Genomic DNA, 13,515 nt, shown 5'->3' on the forward strand with positions numbered 1-13,515 from the left:
AATGGTCAAGATCAAGGCTGTAATGAATTTTTCATTGTTTTCTTTTTGAACTTTTTGGATCAGTTCTATTTCTGGCATGTCTTCTGCTGACTACTGGAGACATCTTATGTTTCATTTAGACCTGTCTTGGTTACTCCTTTGCAATACCAAGTTGCAATCTCTGGCTAAGCCTTAACTCCTTATTCATTTACTACAGATACTGGGATACTGTTGCTCCATCTTTTCCCTATTCATTTTCTTAATCATTTTTAGTTGAGTAAATTTTCATACCCTGTGGTCTTTGGATATGTAGGAGAACAGAAGTTTAAGTATGGATTTAGCATATATCTTACTGTCTATCCTTTTTATGACCACAATTAAACCACAGTGAAATCTCCTATTGTCCTTTTCCACAGTTCTTCACCCAAAGTCGGTTCCTCTGTCTTTGGTATGGTCCAAATATATGCAGTCTTTATTTATTTATTTATTCATTTATTTTTGGCTTCATTGGGTCTTCATTTTTGTGCGTGGGCTTTCTCTAGTTGCCGCGAGTGGGGGCTACTCTCCGTTGCGTTGTGTGGGCTTCTCACTGCAGTGGCTTCTCTTGTTGCTGAGCACGGGCTCTAGTTGCGCAGGCTTCAGTAGTTGTGGCACATGGACTCAGTAGCTGTGGCTCACGGGCTCTAGAGTGCAGAATCAGTAGTTGTGGCGCATGGGCTTAGTTGCTCTGTGGCATGTGGGATCTTCCCAGACCAGGGATCAAACCCGTGTCCCCTGCATTGGCAGGTGGATTCTTAACCACTGCACCACCAGGGAAGTCCATGCAGTCTTTAAAACAATTTAAAAAGTAAAAATTCCTTGCAACACTCCATTAATTTCTTGTTTACATATGCCTGATCGTTTTCCCCACAGCCTGACTCATTTTTTGCTTTCTGCACTCAATTTTGTCAGAAGGTAGCAGTTTCACAATAGGAAGGGATGGAAGACAGACAAAACCAATGTATGTCTACTATGATATTTCTAGGCTATTTCTCAGAGAAATTTCGTCATACTTTTCTAGTCATACATAGCTACCTGGTTTGAAGTCTGATGTGAGGAAAAATGTTGCATTTGTCTTTAAAAATTAGTGGAGAGAAAGAAGAAAAAAAATAAGTGGAACATTAACTTTGTCAGGAGATATCCTAATCAAAGGGCTTTACCCTAAGAACCCAGGAAGAAGCTCTTCCTCAATTTTTCTTTCTTTTTGTCTTCAATAGGGAAGGAACAGAAGGCTGGGTGATTTAAAAAGGCAAACTGAAATATACTTCATGATTAGCAAAAAGTGTTACAGAAATAATTCCCATTCTAGTTTCTGGAGGAGGCAAAGCTAAAGAAAACCACCTAAAAGACTGGTATACCAATCTGGGAAAAATATGGCAGAGTCTAGCTGTTAACTGAAGAAACTTTAATGAAGGGACTGTTTATGAAGGTCTGGGCAGAGTTAAGGAACTCTAGCAGAAACTACAGAATCATGTTCACTGATGCATGCCAAATGTATGCCATCCAACTTGTTGTCAGTTACATCACAGTGGTTAAGAATATGCATGAACTCTGGAGTTAGACTGATAAAGAATCTAGTACCAGATTTATCACTTCAGTAGTTAAAAACAAAAAAACTATCTGTATTTCAGTTTCCTCACCTATAAAACAAAAAAACTATCTGTATTTCAGTTTCCTCACCTATAAAATGAGGATAATAATAGCTCAAAGTATTGTTGAGAGAGGTGATGAGAAAATGTAATTCAAATAGTAGCACCTGACACAGTACAAAAACACTTAGTCAATATTAAATCTGATTATTAGTCCTTGTTTTATTCCTAGTAATGATACTATAATGTTGACCTCAAAAACTGTTATCATTTAGTATAAGGTTGGGCTGTGAGTAATTTTTTAAAGAAGTCCCAGATAAAAGAAGCTTAAATAAAACTTTCTCTTTCAGACAAAATCCAGATGTAGAAAGGGCAGGTTTAGTATGGTAGTTCTGCTCTAAGAAGCCCACTTGTACCTTCTATTTCTATGTTCTGCCATCCTTAGTGAGTGGCCATTGTCTTCATGGCCTAAGATAGTGGTCATTGCATCCTTGTTTCATGTGGAAGAACGAGGTAAGAAGGGAAGACTGGCAAAAAGAGATCACAGCAGTCTCTTAAGGAAGGTTCCTGAAAGCTTACATCCTAATGGCCAGAACATTAGTCATATGGCCATACTAGGCTGCAAGGGAGACTGGGAGATGTAGTCTTTATTTTAAGGAAGAAAGAGAAATATACTGAAGGATAATTAGGAATCCTTGTCACAGTCAGCAACTATTTCAAATTTTCTTTATTAACCTCAAATTCCCAAGAGTTACCTTTAGTTCTCCCATTTTTTTTGGATATTTCTTCTTCTCCATTGAATTTTTTTCTCCCGCTTTAGCAATCATAGGCCTACATATTTTCTGTTCTACCTCCAGCTTTATTTCCCATTGTTTCTTTCATGTACGTAATGAGCATTCCTATTATTTTCCTGCACTTTTTAAAAATCATTTTGCATTTATTAAAGTTGCACCTTCTGCTTAGAGTGTCCTTTTCTCTAAGTTTTTTTTTTTTTTCCGGTCCGCGGGCCTTTCTACTGCTGTGGCCTCTCCCGTTGCGGAGCAACAGGCTCCAGACGCGCAGGCTCAGCAGCCATGGCGCATGGGCCTAGCCGCTCCGCGGCATGTGGGATCTTCCCGGACTGGGGCACGAACCCGTGTCCCTTGCATCGGCAGGCGGACTCTCGACCACCACGCCACCAGGGAAACCCTTTTTCTATACGTTTTTATGTCCAAGACTGACTTCTCGTTCAAAGCCCAAATGTAAGTTTTAGAATAACTCTTAGGAACTTCAGGAACTTCAGGTTGGAACTCTTCTCCCTAGGTTTCTCTTGTAGCCCTGTATCTCAGGCCTTATGTATATTTCTATTCTCACCGAGAATGTGAGCTCAAGGAGATTAAAATCTATATCTTATACAGCTTTATATCTCCTCCTAGAACAACAGCACTTTGCACAATTTAAGTATTTATTGTTCAATCAAACACATAAGTTTGATTATTATATAGAATAGAAAAATATTCTTTAAATCCATCCAGGATTGTTACTATGAATGATTGAACGTTTTCCAATTAGGATTTTCAAATGTTTACTTTCCTTAGAGTGGGTACCATTATACTTCTCTCAATAAAAAAATAAAATTTCAAACATAGATATAGAACTTTTAGTCAGATTTATTAAGATATACTTTATGTACAGTAAAATTCACATTTTTTAAGGTATACTGGTCTATGCTAGCTAACTTTCTATGATTACTACAAATATGAAGCTGTCTTCTACTTTCTAAATCTCTCTGAATGCTTATGTTCTGAGCCAAACAGTGGAAATCTCTTAACTGAAGAGAAACTATTTGAAAATCTTTAGTACGAAGGGAACTGTGAAGAGCGTGCTTGATATGATGAGGGAAATAAAATCTTCAATCATGCTTTTTATTTTTTTTTTTTTTGCGGTACGCGGGCCTCTCACTGTTGTGCCTCTCCCGTTGCGGAGCACAGGCTCCGGACGCACAGGCTCAGCGGCCATGGCTCACGGGCCCAGCCGCTCCGCGGCACGTGGGATCTTCCCGGACCCAGGCACGAACCCGTGTCCCCTGCATCAGCAGGCAGACTCTCACCCACTGCACCACCAGGGAAGCCCAATCATGCTTTTTAAAACTTACTTTCCTAATGTCTTTTTTTAACTTTCCTAATCACTCTTAAAATGTTATGCTTTTCCAGAAAACTATAGCAGGAAAAAAATCTACAAGAGGGGCAATTCTTTTAATAACTTTATAGACTGATTCACATGGTATGAAAACTGAGAGGAAATATAAAATGACACATACTAATTACACTTGCCATAAAATCATACATGCATGGCAAAATATATGATTATTACCTTAGCACTGACAGTATAGTTTATACTACACATACAGTCAAACTTCCAAAGGGTTGGCTCTTAATAACAAAATGCTTTTTGATGGAAAATGTAGAGAAATGCAAGAATTGTGAATACTTCATCTAGACCTAATATCTTTTACTCGAATAGACATGTTCCATTCAATCTAGGGCCAATATGTCTAAAAGTTGTTTATAATAAAAATTCAATAATGAGACTAGAATCCACAGAGTTCTCCCTCTATTGGGTACTCTGAGTTATAAGCAGCTACAAATGTTCAAGTTCATATGGAAACATGACAGTGGCTTTTCTTGAGTGATAGTTGTGTTCAAATTTTAATATGGCACCATTTTCTTGTTCTCTCTATACAGGAGTTTTGAAAAAGTAGAAAATGATATAACCTTTCTTTGGTGTGATTCTGTAATTCTGCCTCTGGTTAAATTTGTCTGTGGTCCCTGAAAAGAGCACATCTTTACTCTCCAAGCCCCTCCCTGGACCTCTCCTTCCCAGGTCTGCTCTCACTATCTCAGGCTCCAGACTCTTACCTCCTCTAAATTAATATTTAAACTATCAGGTTGGAATGTAACCAGATAAATTAAATCCCCCCAACGTGCTAATGACTAATAATAGCTCAATAGGTGATCTCTCTGAGGTGTTTGCATTAAAAACCTTCATTCAAGTTAAGTTCTGTGTATAGGATTCCAAGCACAAAGGCAGGTAGGACTTTTTGGTGGACTTAGGACTCTATTTAAAGCTTCTTAAATCAAATTCAGTCCGTCTACTGCCTTTCTCTCCTTGGCATATTAAAACGAAGATTTCTGTAGGAACTGTACGTATACTAGCTTAAAAAATGTTTCAAAAGATATTCGTCAAAATTTCCTTTCCCTAAAGTGTTTTGATGAATGAAATGATATTTACTCTTACAATGTCGTTTACTGAAGGTGGCAGAATATTTTGTCATTCACTTAAAATTAATGAATATAATATAAAAGATTAATATATCAGAGGAAATTAGGGCGAAAAAAACCATCAGAACAGCTTGACTCCTCTTTGCTGGAATTCCTCACCCCAGTCAATGACATAAATCCTTAATTTTGCTCACTTTTGGAACCACATCTAATATATTTGACCAGAGGGAGTAGCCTTCGGCTGTGACTGGGAGGAAATTGATCAGGAAAAAAGAAAAGAGAGATGGAAAAGTAGAATGCTCTCAAGAAGGGGTGGGATTTGGGGTGGAGGCCAGAAAAAAAAATGGGACCGTTCCTTCATTCATTGAACAAACATTTCTTTCTGCCTCCCACATGCCTCTTCTATTGGCGTCTTCTCCGGAAGGGTGATCCTCGTCGATAAATTCCAGATTCTGATTATCTCAGGAACTTGAGCTGCCCTCACTTCCGACCTCCTCTCTCACGAACTGCCTTGAGGCAGGAGAGTCAGGATGGGATGGGGAGGGAAAGAGAGGCGAGGCCCGCCTCGCAGAGCACATCTGCTGTGTTCAGCCGGGAACGTCTGTCAAGCAGTGGGAGGGAGAAGCGCATGGAGCCACCAGCCCACTCTCGGGAGAAACTCGCCAGAAAAACACCCGCCCTGCCCCCGCCCCACTCCTCCCCGCGGGCTTCTGGTGGTTTCTTTAGGGAGGTGGTGTGGAAAGGCAACTTTTGGGAACTTGAAGGAGAAGGGTGTGTGGCGAACAGAGAAACGTGACTTCATCAGGTTCCGACTTAGACTCCCCTGCCGGGCTCAGGGGCAGTGGGCGGGCCAGGCCGGGTCGAGACGGGTGTGGGGCCGAGGCCGCGTCCCGAGCGGCGGTAGCAGCGGAGCCGGGCGGGGAGGGCGAGGGCCCCCAGGCGCAGTTCTCTGTCCGGCCTCGCGGGGGCGCCGGCGCGGCCGATCAGGTGACCGAGCACTCGTCCCGGGCTGCGGGAAGCGGCCTCGTTCTCAGCCGCCGGAGACGACGCCGCCGCCGCCACACCTAGTGGAGGAGCCCGGGAAGGCGGCGCGGTGGGGGCTGGGGCGGAGAGCGCCGGGGGTGGGGACGGAAGGGCGGCGGGCGGAAGGCAGGAGGTTGCCGGGGCGCGGGCTGCTGAGGGGAAAGGGACCCCGAGGCGTCCGCCGCGGCTCGCTCTGTCACCGGCGCGGGTTAAAGGCGCGGGGGCCATGGGCGCGCTCCCCTGAGGCGGAGGTCGCGGGCGGGAGGGGAGGAGGCCCGACAGAGGTAGCTGCGGAGGCCGCGGTCCGGTGACTGGGCGCGAGGCGGCCGGCGGCGGCGGCACCACCACCACCACCACCACCATGTCGCGCTCCGTGCTGCAGCCCAGTCAGCAGAAGCTGGCGGAGAAGCTCACCATCCTCAACGACCGGGGCGTCGGCATGCTCACCCGCCTCTACAACATCAAGAAGGTGCGCACGGGCCGGCGAGGCCGCGGCGGGGGCGGCGGGGGCGGCGGGGGCGGCGGGTGGGCTGAGGAGGGATGGAGAGCGGGGGAGGCCCGGGCGGTGGGGGCGGCGGGCGGCTCCCGGGACAGAAATCACCGCCTCGCGGCTGCAGGCCCGGCCGGGGTCGCCGGGATGCGCCGCGGCCTATTGCGGAGTCCCAGCGCCTCTCCTGCTGGCTCGCGGGCCGGCTAGGGGCGGAGAGGAGCCATTTCCCCGCTCCCAGCGGCCAGATCCGGCCGGCCCGGCGCGGGGTGAGGGGCGCCGCCGCCGCTCTCGCCCCCTCCTCGGCGCCCCGGCTCCCGGAACGGGCTCTACGGGAAAGAGAGGAGGGTGGGTGGGCGAGAGTCTAAGAGGGGGATAGGAAAACTTGGGTGTTCAATAACTGAGGTCGGATGGTAGGAACCTGGCGGAGATGGAAGCAGTTTTCTGTTTTGGGTTTGTTAAGTGTGGGAATGTGGGAAGGGAATGGCTAATCAGGATGAACCCCGCATCCCCTCCACTTTTGCCATTTTATTTTAGATTGCCAAATAAAAGCCATTAGAGAGCGTGTTGACGATTTGGAATTATTTCATTTTGAAGGTGGAGAGGAGGGGGAAGTGAGGGTGGAACCAGTTTTCTCCTGAAATACTTCTGGGTTGTGAGTCACTAGAACAGGAATAACAACCTTCTCTCCCTTCCCTCTTTACTCCTCCTCATCTTAGTTTTTCCAACCATGTCTGATAATACCAAAACATCATTTCTTAAAGTTCGGCGTCTATACAAAATAAAAACTGTGAATATGTTGCTATTACTGCTGATTTTATAGCGTATTCTGATAATTTGAGTAGATCTAGCTAATAGGCCCATTGAAAGTCTTTACGTGGCTTCAGCAGATTAAGGAATGAGGGGCTGAGTTGGAGTTAAGAAAAATAGATGTAAAGATAGAACAAATATTAATTTATCTTAGGAAAGAAAGACCAAAATCCTCTTTCTTTTAAGACAAAGTTAAAGTTTTAAATAATTTGATAAAGAGAAAGTTAAGATTTTTTGTGGCAATCTAGATCCTGACAGTTTCTAATGTGTATTTGATGTTATATCTTCGTAATTATTTTTGTTGGCTTTTTATTGCATCCTGAAGGTTTCTTTTTAGTTTAATCGTAGCAGTAGAGTTGTAGCCCTTGTGAATTAGGACTCCTGAAGAAAGAATATTTTAAAAAAATTCATACATGGGGTTGTGTAAAACTGACTTATTTGAACAATTTGATGTAGACACTGAATTCTAAAGGAGGAAAAACTGTCCTGGCTTAATAGTGGTAAATTTTGTGTAAAGATAGCTATGTTCCAGTCGCTTACCTGGACGTGAGGATTGGTTGACTTTAAACGCAGTGCAATCGGGATAGTAGCCTGTTCACTTTGTTACATTTTATGTGGCAGGAGCTCAGGGTCATTATAAAGAAGCCCTCTGCACTTACCAATGAGCCTTGGTTGTAAATTTATGTAAATTAGGAATAATTTAATTTTAGATAGTATTACTTACAGGTTGTATTGACCAGAACTTTTTTGTGAAATTATGCTCCTTAACAAACTTGGAAATTGGTTCCTATATGCCCTTTGTGCAAAAAACGAGCAAGTCAAACATTACTAAAAGTTTCTAGACATGTGGTATTGTGGTTAAAGGAAATGGTTATGATGGTTTCCAGAAGAGGAAGTGAGAGTAACATCAAAAGTGATTTGGGTATTTGGGCAAAATACCTTTTTTTAAAGCATTCATTGAACGTTTTTATGGCATAAATACAATCAAACTTTACATATTTCATCTTCATAAATGAAATAAGGTTGGACTAAATTCTAAGCATTTGAATGCTTATAATTCCAGTTCACTGCCTTTTCTCAAAAGCATATTTTTTTTCACTTCCTGTTTTGAGAAACTCCAGGCTCTTGTATTATTAAACTAGTAAAATTTAAAATGAGTTGAATGTGATCATTATATCCAAGTGGCTAATATTTTGAATTATTGAAATGTTATATTTCAGCACTTAACGCATTTATAATTTCTTGAGAAATATTTTTCTACCTTGCTTGATTGTGAGTTCTCTCTGGGTGGGGACAGTGTTACTTATTTTTGAATTACTGGTACTTAGGGTCCTACCTGGTCCATGAGGCCTTCAGTTAGGACTTGTTGAAAAGGATGAATACATTATGTATAGTATATTTTATATATATGCAACATATATATGAATATGTGTATAATCTTGTTCTAGTTTTAATAGTAATAGCTTTTGCTCTGCTCTCCTTGTGTGATTTTGCATACACATACATCAGATGGATTTTGAATCTTTTGCCCTGTATAGAGTTGTCTGTAAAGGCTGGCATAGCTTCCTGGCTGGCTAGGATTGAAACATTTGTTCAAAAATCTTGCCAAAAAAGTGAGTGAGATCTGTTTACCATGTGTTTATAAGGTTCCTGCTGTTTACATTTTTATGACAGTATAAACCACATAATCTTTTCAATCTCTATCTCTTATACCTCAAAAAAAACTTCTACCACATAATACGTGCCTGCCAGTCAATTATCACATTTTTATTAATGCATGTGTGCAGTAGATTGTCTATCAGATCTGATTGCTCTGTTTCAATTGAAAGTCTGCAATGGCAATATTTTAGTGAGCATACACAGTGAAAAATACTTCAGTGACCTAAGTAAAATAACTTTTTAAGTTACTGTAATCAAGAGTAATAGGCTTTAATGCTTATTAGGGGAATGTAACATGGTTTCTGGAAAATGTTTTGCTTTTTTAAATAAAATTTCATCAATTGAAAATTTTTTGAGATCCTTATATGTACAGGTTATGAAAATTTTAAGGAATTTGTAGTCTAATCAGGGATGTAAGAACACATAAAGGAGGATTTTAGGAAAAAAAGGTGAAGGTGGTAGATAGTTTCACATTTAAATTTATTTGCATAATTCCTTAATTTTTTTAAAATTAAAAATATGTCTTCCCTTTTCTGGACCTAATAATGCTACTCACTTATATAGTGATTTTTAACATTTTCAGGCTACTTTTATATCTGCTACTATGGCATGGCAGGCAGTGTGGTGGTGGAAATAAAGTGTACTGGGCCAGAAGTTAGGAGACCTGCCTTCCAATGTTTCAGTCTGTCTCTGAGAGATTTGTAATACTGGGTAGGTGTCTTGACTTCCCTGAGCTTCATTTTTCCTCATCTGTAAAATGGGGGGAAATTAACTGTGAAAGGAACACTAAAGTCCGTTCCAGCTCTGATTATGTTATCTTTCAAGTAGACATTAAGGCCTATTTTAAACAGGAACTGAACTCAGTTTAGTTTTCCTTAATATAGGGATGGTAATGTGTGCTCTGCCTACTTTACAGAATTGTTTTTGTGAAGATAAAAGATAATAACAATGTGAAAACAGTTTAAAACTTCTCTGAATCTAAGATAGTATTTGTTTAGGAGTTTCAGTAACTTTTTGGGGCAACATTTGTTTCTCTGAAATAATTTACTACTGCTTAGCAAACACATATGCCGAAATTCCAACAGAAGACATTTTAGCTAACCTTAAAAATGTTTTTTTCTTGTTTACTCTTTCTTGTTTTTTCTATTTTTTCCTACACCATCACCAACATGAACTTGATAACAACGGATAACAAAAGGTATCAGTTAATACTTTCATATTTTTCATCTTGTTAAATTATTGCTTCAATTTTAAAGGATAGAAAAGGAGAAAAGACCTACCCAACTATTGCAAACTTCTTTTTAATGGTGTATTTTTGCAGGTTTCAATGTACTTTTACTTCTTTATTTGAGGAGTACTTTTTTCCCACAGTCTTCTCCCCGTGATTTTGGATGAATTTATTTCATGAGGAAAGAAATTAATAGAATAGCAGTGTAAAATTGCAAGTCTTTAGCTGGTATCTGCTTATCTAATGGAGGAAAAAAAATGTATGTGAAGGATGCAGTCGAGGTAAAGCGAGGGGAATCAGATTTAGTCTTCCCTTTCAGTGTTACGTTTCTCTTCATATAGGGCCTTATTTTCTGTGTTGGTTGATCAGGAGCAGAAACATGTTCCAAAGATTGGGATTCTGGCAAGCTGTAGACTAATAAACATTGTTAGTATGCATAAGATTTTTTTCCCCAGGGAGATTTCATTATCAAGATCCTTAAATGTGTTAAGAAGAAAACAGTCTCTTCATAAATCTGTATTTAAATAATATATATATTTACATAAACAAATCCTACTACATCTGTAACTTTCAAGGAAGCTGCTTGTAAAAAATGAAGATTTGATAATTCTTTTTCTTGTTATGCTGGATGGTAGGCTGAGGAGATTAAGGTCACTGAAAAATTGCATAGGAAAAAAAATTATTTTTTTAAGTGGCAGGGGTAGATTATCCATCTTGTGTTTCCTTTGTGGAATTGTTAGATAACTTAAATATTAATTTTTTTAATGATTATAAAAGGAATACAGGTTTATTGTCAAAAACTCAAACATGACTTCAAAAATTCTCTGCCTGCTCATCTCCCACTTTTAAAAATAAGCTGTATATAGTTAAACAATTTTCTGTACAAATGCTGACATATGTGCATGCATATTTTGTATTATGATTCAATTAGGTTCTTTCCAAAAATAAAATTGAGGAAGCAGCATGGTACAGTTTGTGTATCAATGAAATTAGGGTTCTTAATCTATTGCTAGTATACTTATATTTTAAGAAAATTACAGGGATGGACATATTTATCTAGCTACATCCAATGTGTTAAAAATGAGTGGAGCCAGATGAGAAAGTGTGTCAGTGTTGAAAATTCTTGTCCTTAACTGGCTAGGATGATTAAAAATTTAATTTGTATTCTTTGATAATTTACTAGCAGTATTACTGTTAAGTAAAATTCTAACAATAATTTCAGATCACGTTCAGTAGATGTACATTTTATGTGTTAGAACTAAATAGTTTTATCTCTTTATTGTTCAACAAAAATAAGGTGTAATAAAAGTAATGCTAGCTGCTATTTATTGAGACTCTATTATATGCTAAATTAAAAAAAAATTTTTCTTCATAGATCTGTGATGTAGGTACCTATTCTATAGATAAAGCAATTGAATTTGGAGAATTAAATTTGCCCAATTCTTACTTTAAAAAATAAGAATTGGATTGGCACCTTTCTTTCTTAACCCCTAAGTCTGAGCTCTTAATTTATTTTTGCCATTAGATTTATAGTCATTAGTGAAATTTTCGTGGTAGACATAATTAGATTTTGAACACACAATAACCTTAAAGAAATATGCAGTTATATTACAGAAATAATTTTCCTCTTAGACTACTTTTGTATGAACTTTGTACGGATTTGTTATGAAAAGATCATTGAGATCATAATTATCAGTATACCAGTGATTATTAAAGACTTCTGTTTAGCTTCGTAATGTATTAAAATGAGAAATAGTTTAGAATTAGGAAATTTAAAATTCAGTTTATTAGCATTTTTGAGAACATGTATTTTGTATTTACATTTCATATTATATGCATTTTTCCTTTGTGATTATTTCTAATATTTAGTTCATGACATATTAAAATATACAAACTGAAAGGACTGACCATACAAGTAATACTAAGAAAACTAACAGGAAATTTTGCTTTAAACTGGGGGTAGAATATATATAAAGCAGGAAGGAAGGTGTAAGCTCAAAGAAACAGTGAAATAGCATTTATCTTCCTTAATTTTAAGGACGCATACAATCATTTCCTCATTGCAGATATTCTATCTTTAATTTTGAGATTTTAAATATACTTTTTCATTTTATATTTTGATTTCTGAAGTCAAATGGTAACAGTTTTTTCATTGAAAAACCCTGCATGAATTATAAGAAATGCAATTAAGAAAGTGTAACCAGTAAGTGTGTTTCTTTCTGTCTTGGAGTTTACAAAAATAGCAGTATTCTTTTCTATTCCCAAGGCATGTTTTTCTGTTGACTGTTTTTAATATTGTCTTTATTAGTAAATGTAAAATCTTAACTTTGATCCTATTAAAAATTTGCAGTACTGTAATTATTAGATTTTGATTTACTTAATCTGACAGTGATGAGAGAATCTCCTACTTAATCATTTCGTCACATACTATTGTACTGACCTGTTTTACTTAAATAAGTTAATAAGCTCTTGAATTGTTAGTTTGTCTATGTTGTTCAATTCCACTTGCAGTGACATAAACATCTTCTTGAGAATTGAATGGTAATTAGTAACTTTTATTTGAATCTTTAACATTTTTAATAATGAATTTTGAAATATATAATGGGTTAAAGGTTTCAAAGGAATCTCTTTTAAGTAAAAGAGCCTGTACTGGAAAAACTTTCTTACTGCACAGTTGATTATTTTAGATATTTGACAGTAATAAACCTGTGTCTTTAAAACTATTTTATAAGTCACATGAACTATTCTTTTAGTCAGTACCAAAAACTGGGAGTTTCCTTTTCATTCATTCATTTCCTCTTCATTTATTGAATGTCTTCCTGGACACTAGGGAAACAGATAAATTAAGATACAGTTTCCAATGCCAAGAAATTCATATTGTAGTGGGTGAGAGAGATGTATAGATAACTAACTAAAAAGCAGTGTTTAAGTGTGGTTGTGGGTGTCTTGAAAAGTGAGTTAAAGATTCCTGTCTGGGAGAGATGGGAACAAGAGTTAGTGACTTTTGTGCTTGGTTTTGAAGTATGAATAGAAACTTTAGCTGGGCAGTGACAGGGAGTAGCCAGCCAGTCATTATTCAAGATTTCAGACATTTTTTCAGTGGAGTATATAAAGATACAAAATATAAAGTTATAAAATCCCCTAGTAATATCTAATGTCCTTCTTGCTGGTATATAGCCTCTAAACTTCTCTGTTATTTTCCCATACTTGTAGCATATTCTGTGGGTTGAGAGGGCTAGATTCTAGGTAAAGCTCTGATCCTTTTTTTTTTTTTTTAACTTTGGACAAGTTGTTTAGTCTTTCTGAATTAGGGTTTCTTTATTTAGAAATTGAGGGGACCAGTGGTTCTTAGTCAGGGATACACAATATAATCATTTTAGAAGGTTTTTAAAAATACATATATCTGGGTCATGACCCAGACCTACTGAATAAGAAAAAGCC

The 13,515-nt window shown here is 38.6% G+C and overlaps 1 protein-coding gene across 3 annotated transcripts in view; it reads left to right on the top strand.

Annotated features, from left to right (window-relative positions):
* The first annotated feature begins 6,000 nt into the window (after window positions 1–6,000).
* The window catches only part of NCKAP1 (NCK associated protein 1), a 103,943-nt gene continuing 96,428 nt past the window's right edge, over window positions 6,001–13,515 (top strand). For 2 of the 3 annotated variants that reach the window (XM_060152499.1, XM_060152497.1), the window contains exon 1: window positions 6,001–6,359. In XM_060152499.1, coding sequence (XP_060008482.1) covers window positions 6,252–6,359 — 108 coding nt within the window. In that variant the 5' untranslated portion in view covers window positions 6,001–6,251. The remainder of the gene's footprint in view (window positions 6,360–13,515) is intronic. The other variant, XM_060152498.1, reaches the window with a different exon arrangement.

The sequence above is a fragment of the Lagenorhynchus albirostris genome, chromosome 6 (genome assembly GCF_949774975.1).
Source record: "Lagenorhynchus albirostris chromosome 6, mLagAlb1.1, whole genome shotgun sequence".
Classification (NCBI taxonomy): domain Eukaryota; kingdom Metazoa; phylum Chordata; class Mammalia; order Artiodactyla; family Delphinidae; genus Lagenorhynchus; species Lagenorhynchus albirostris.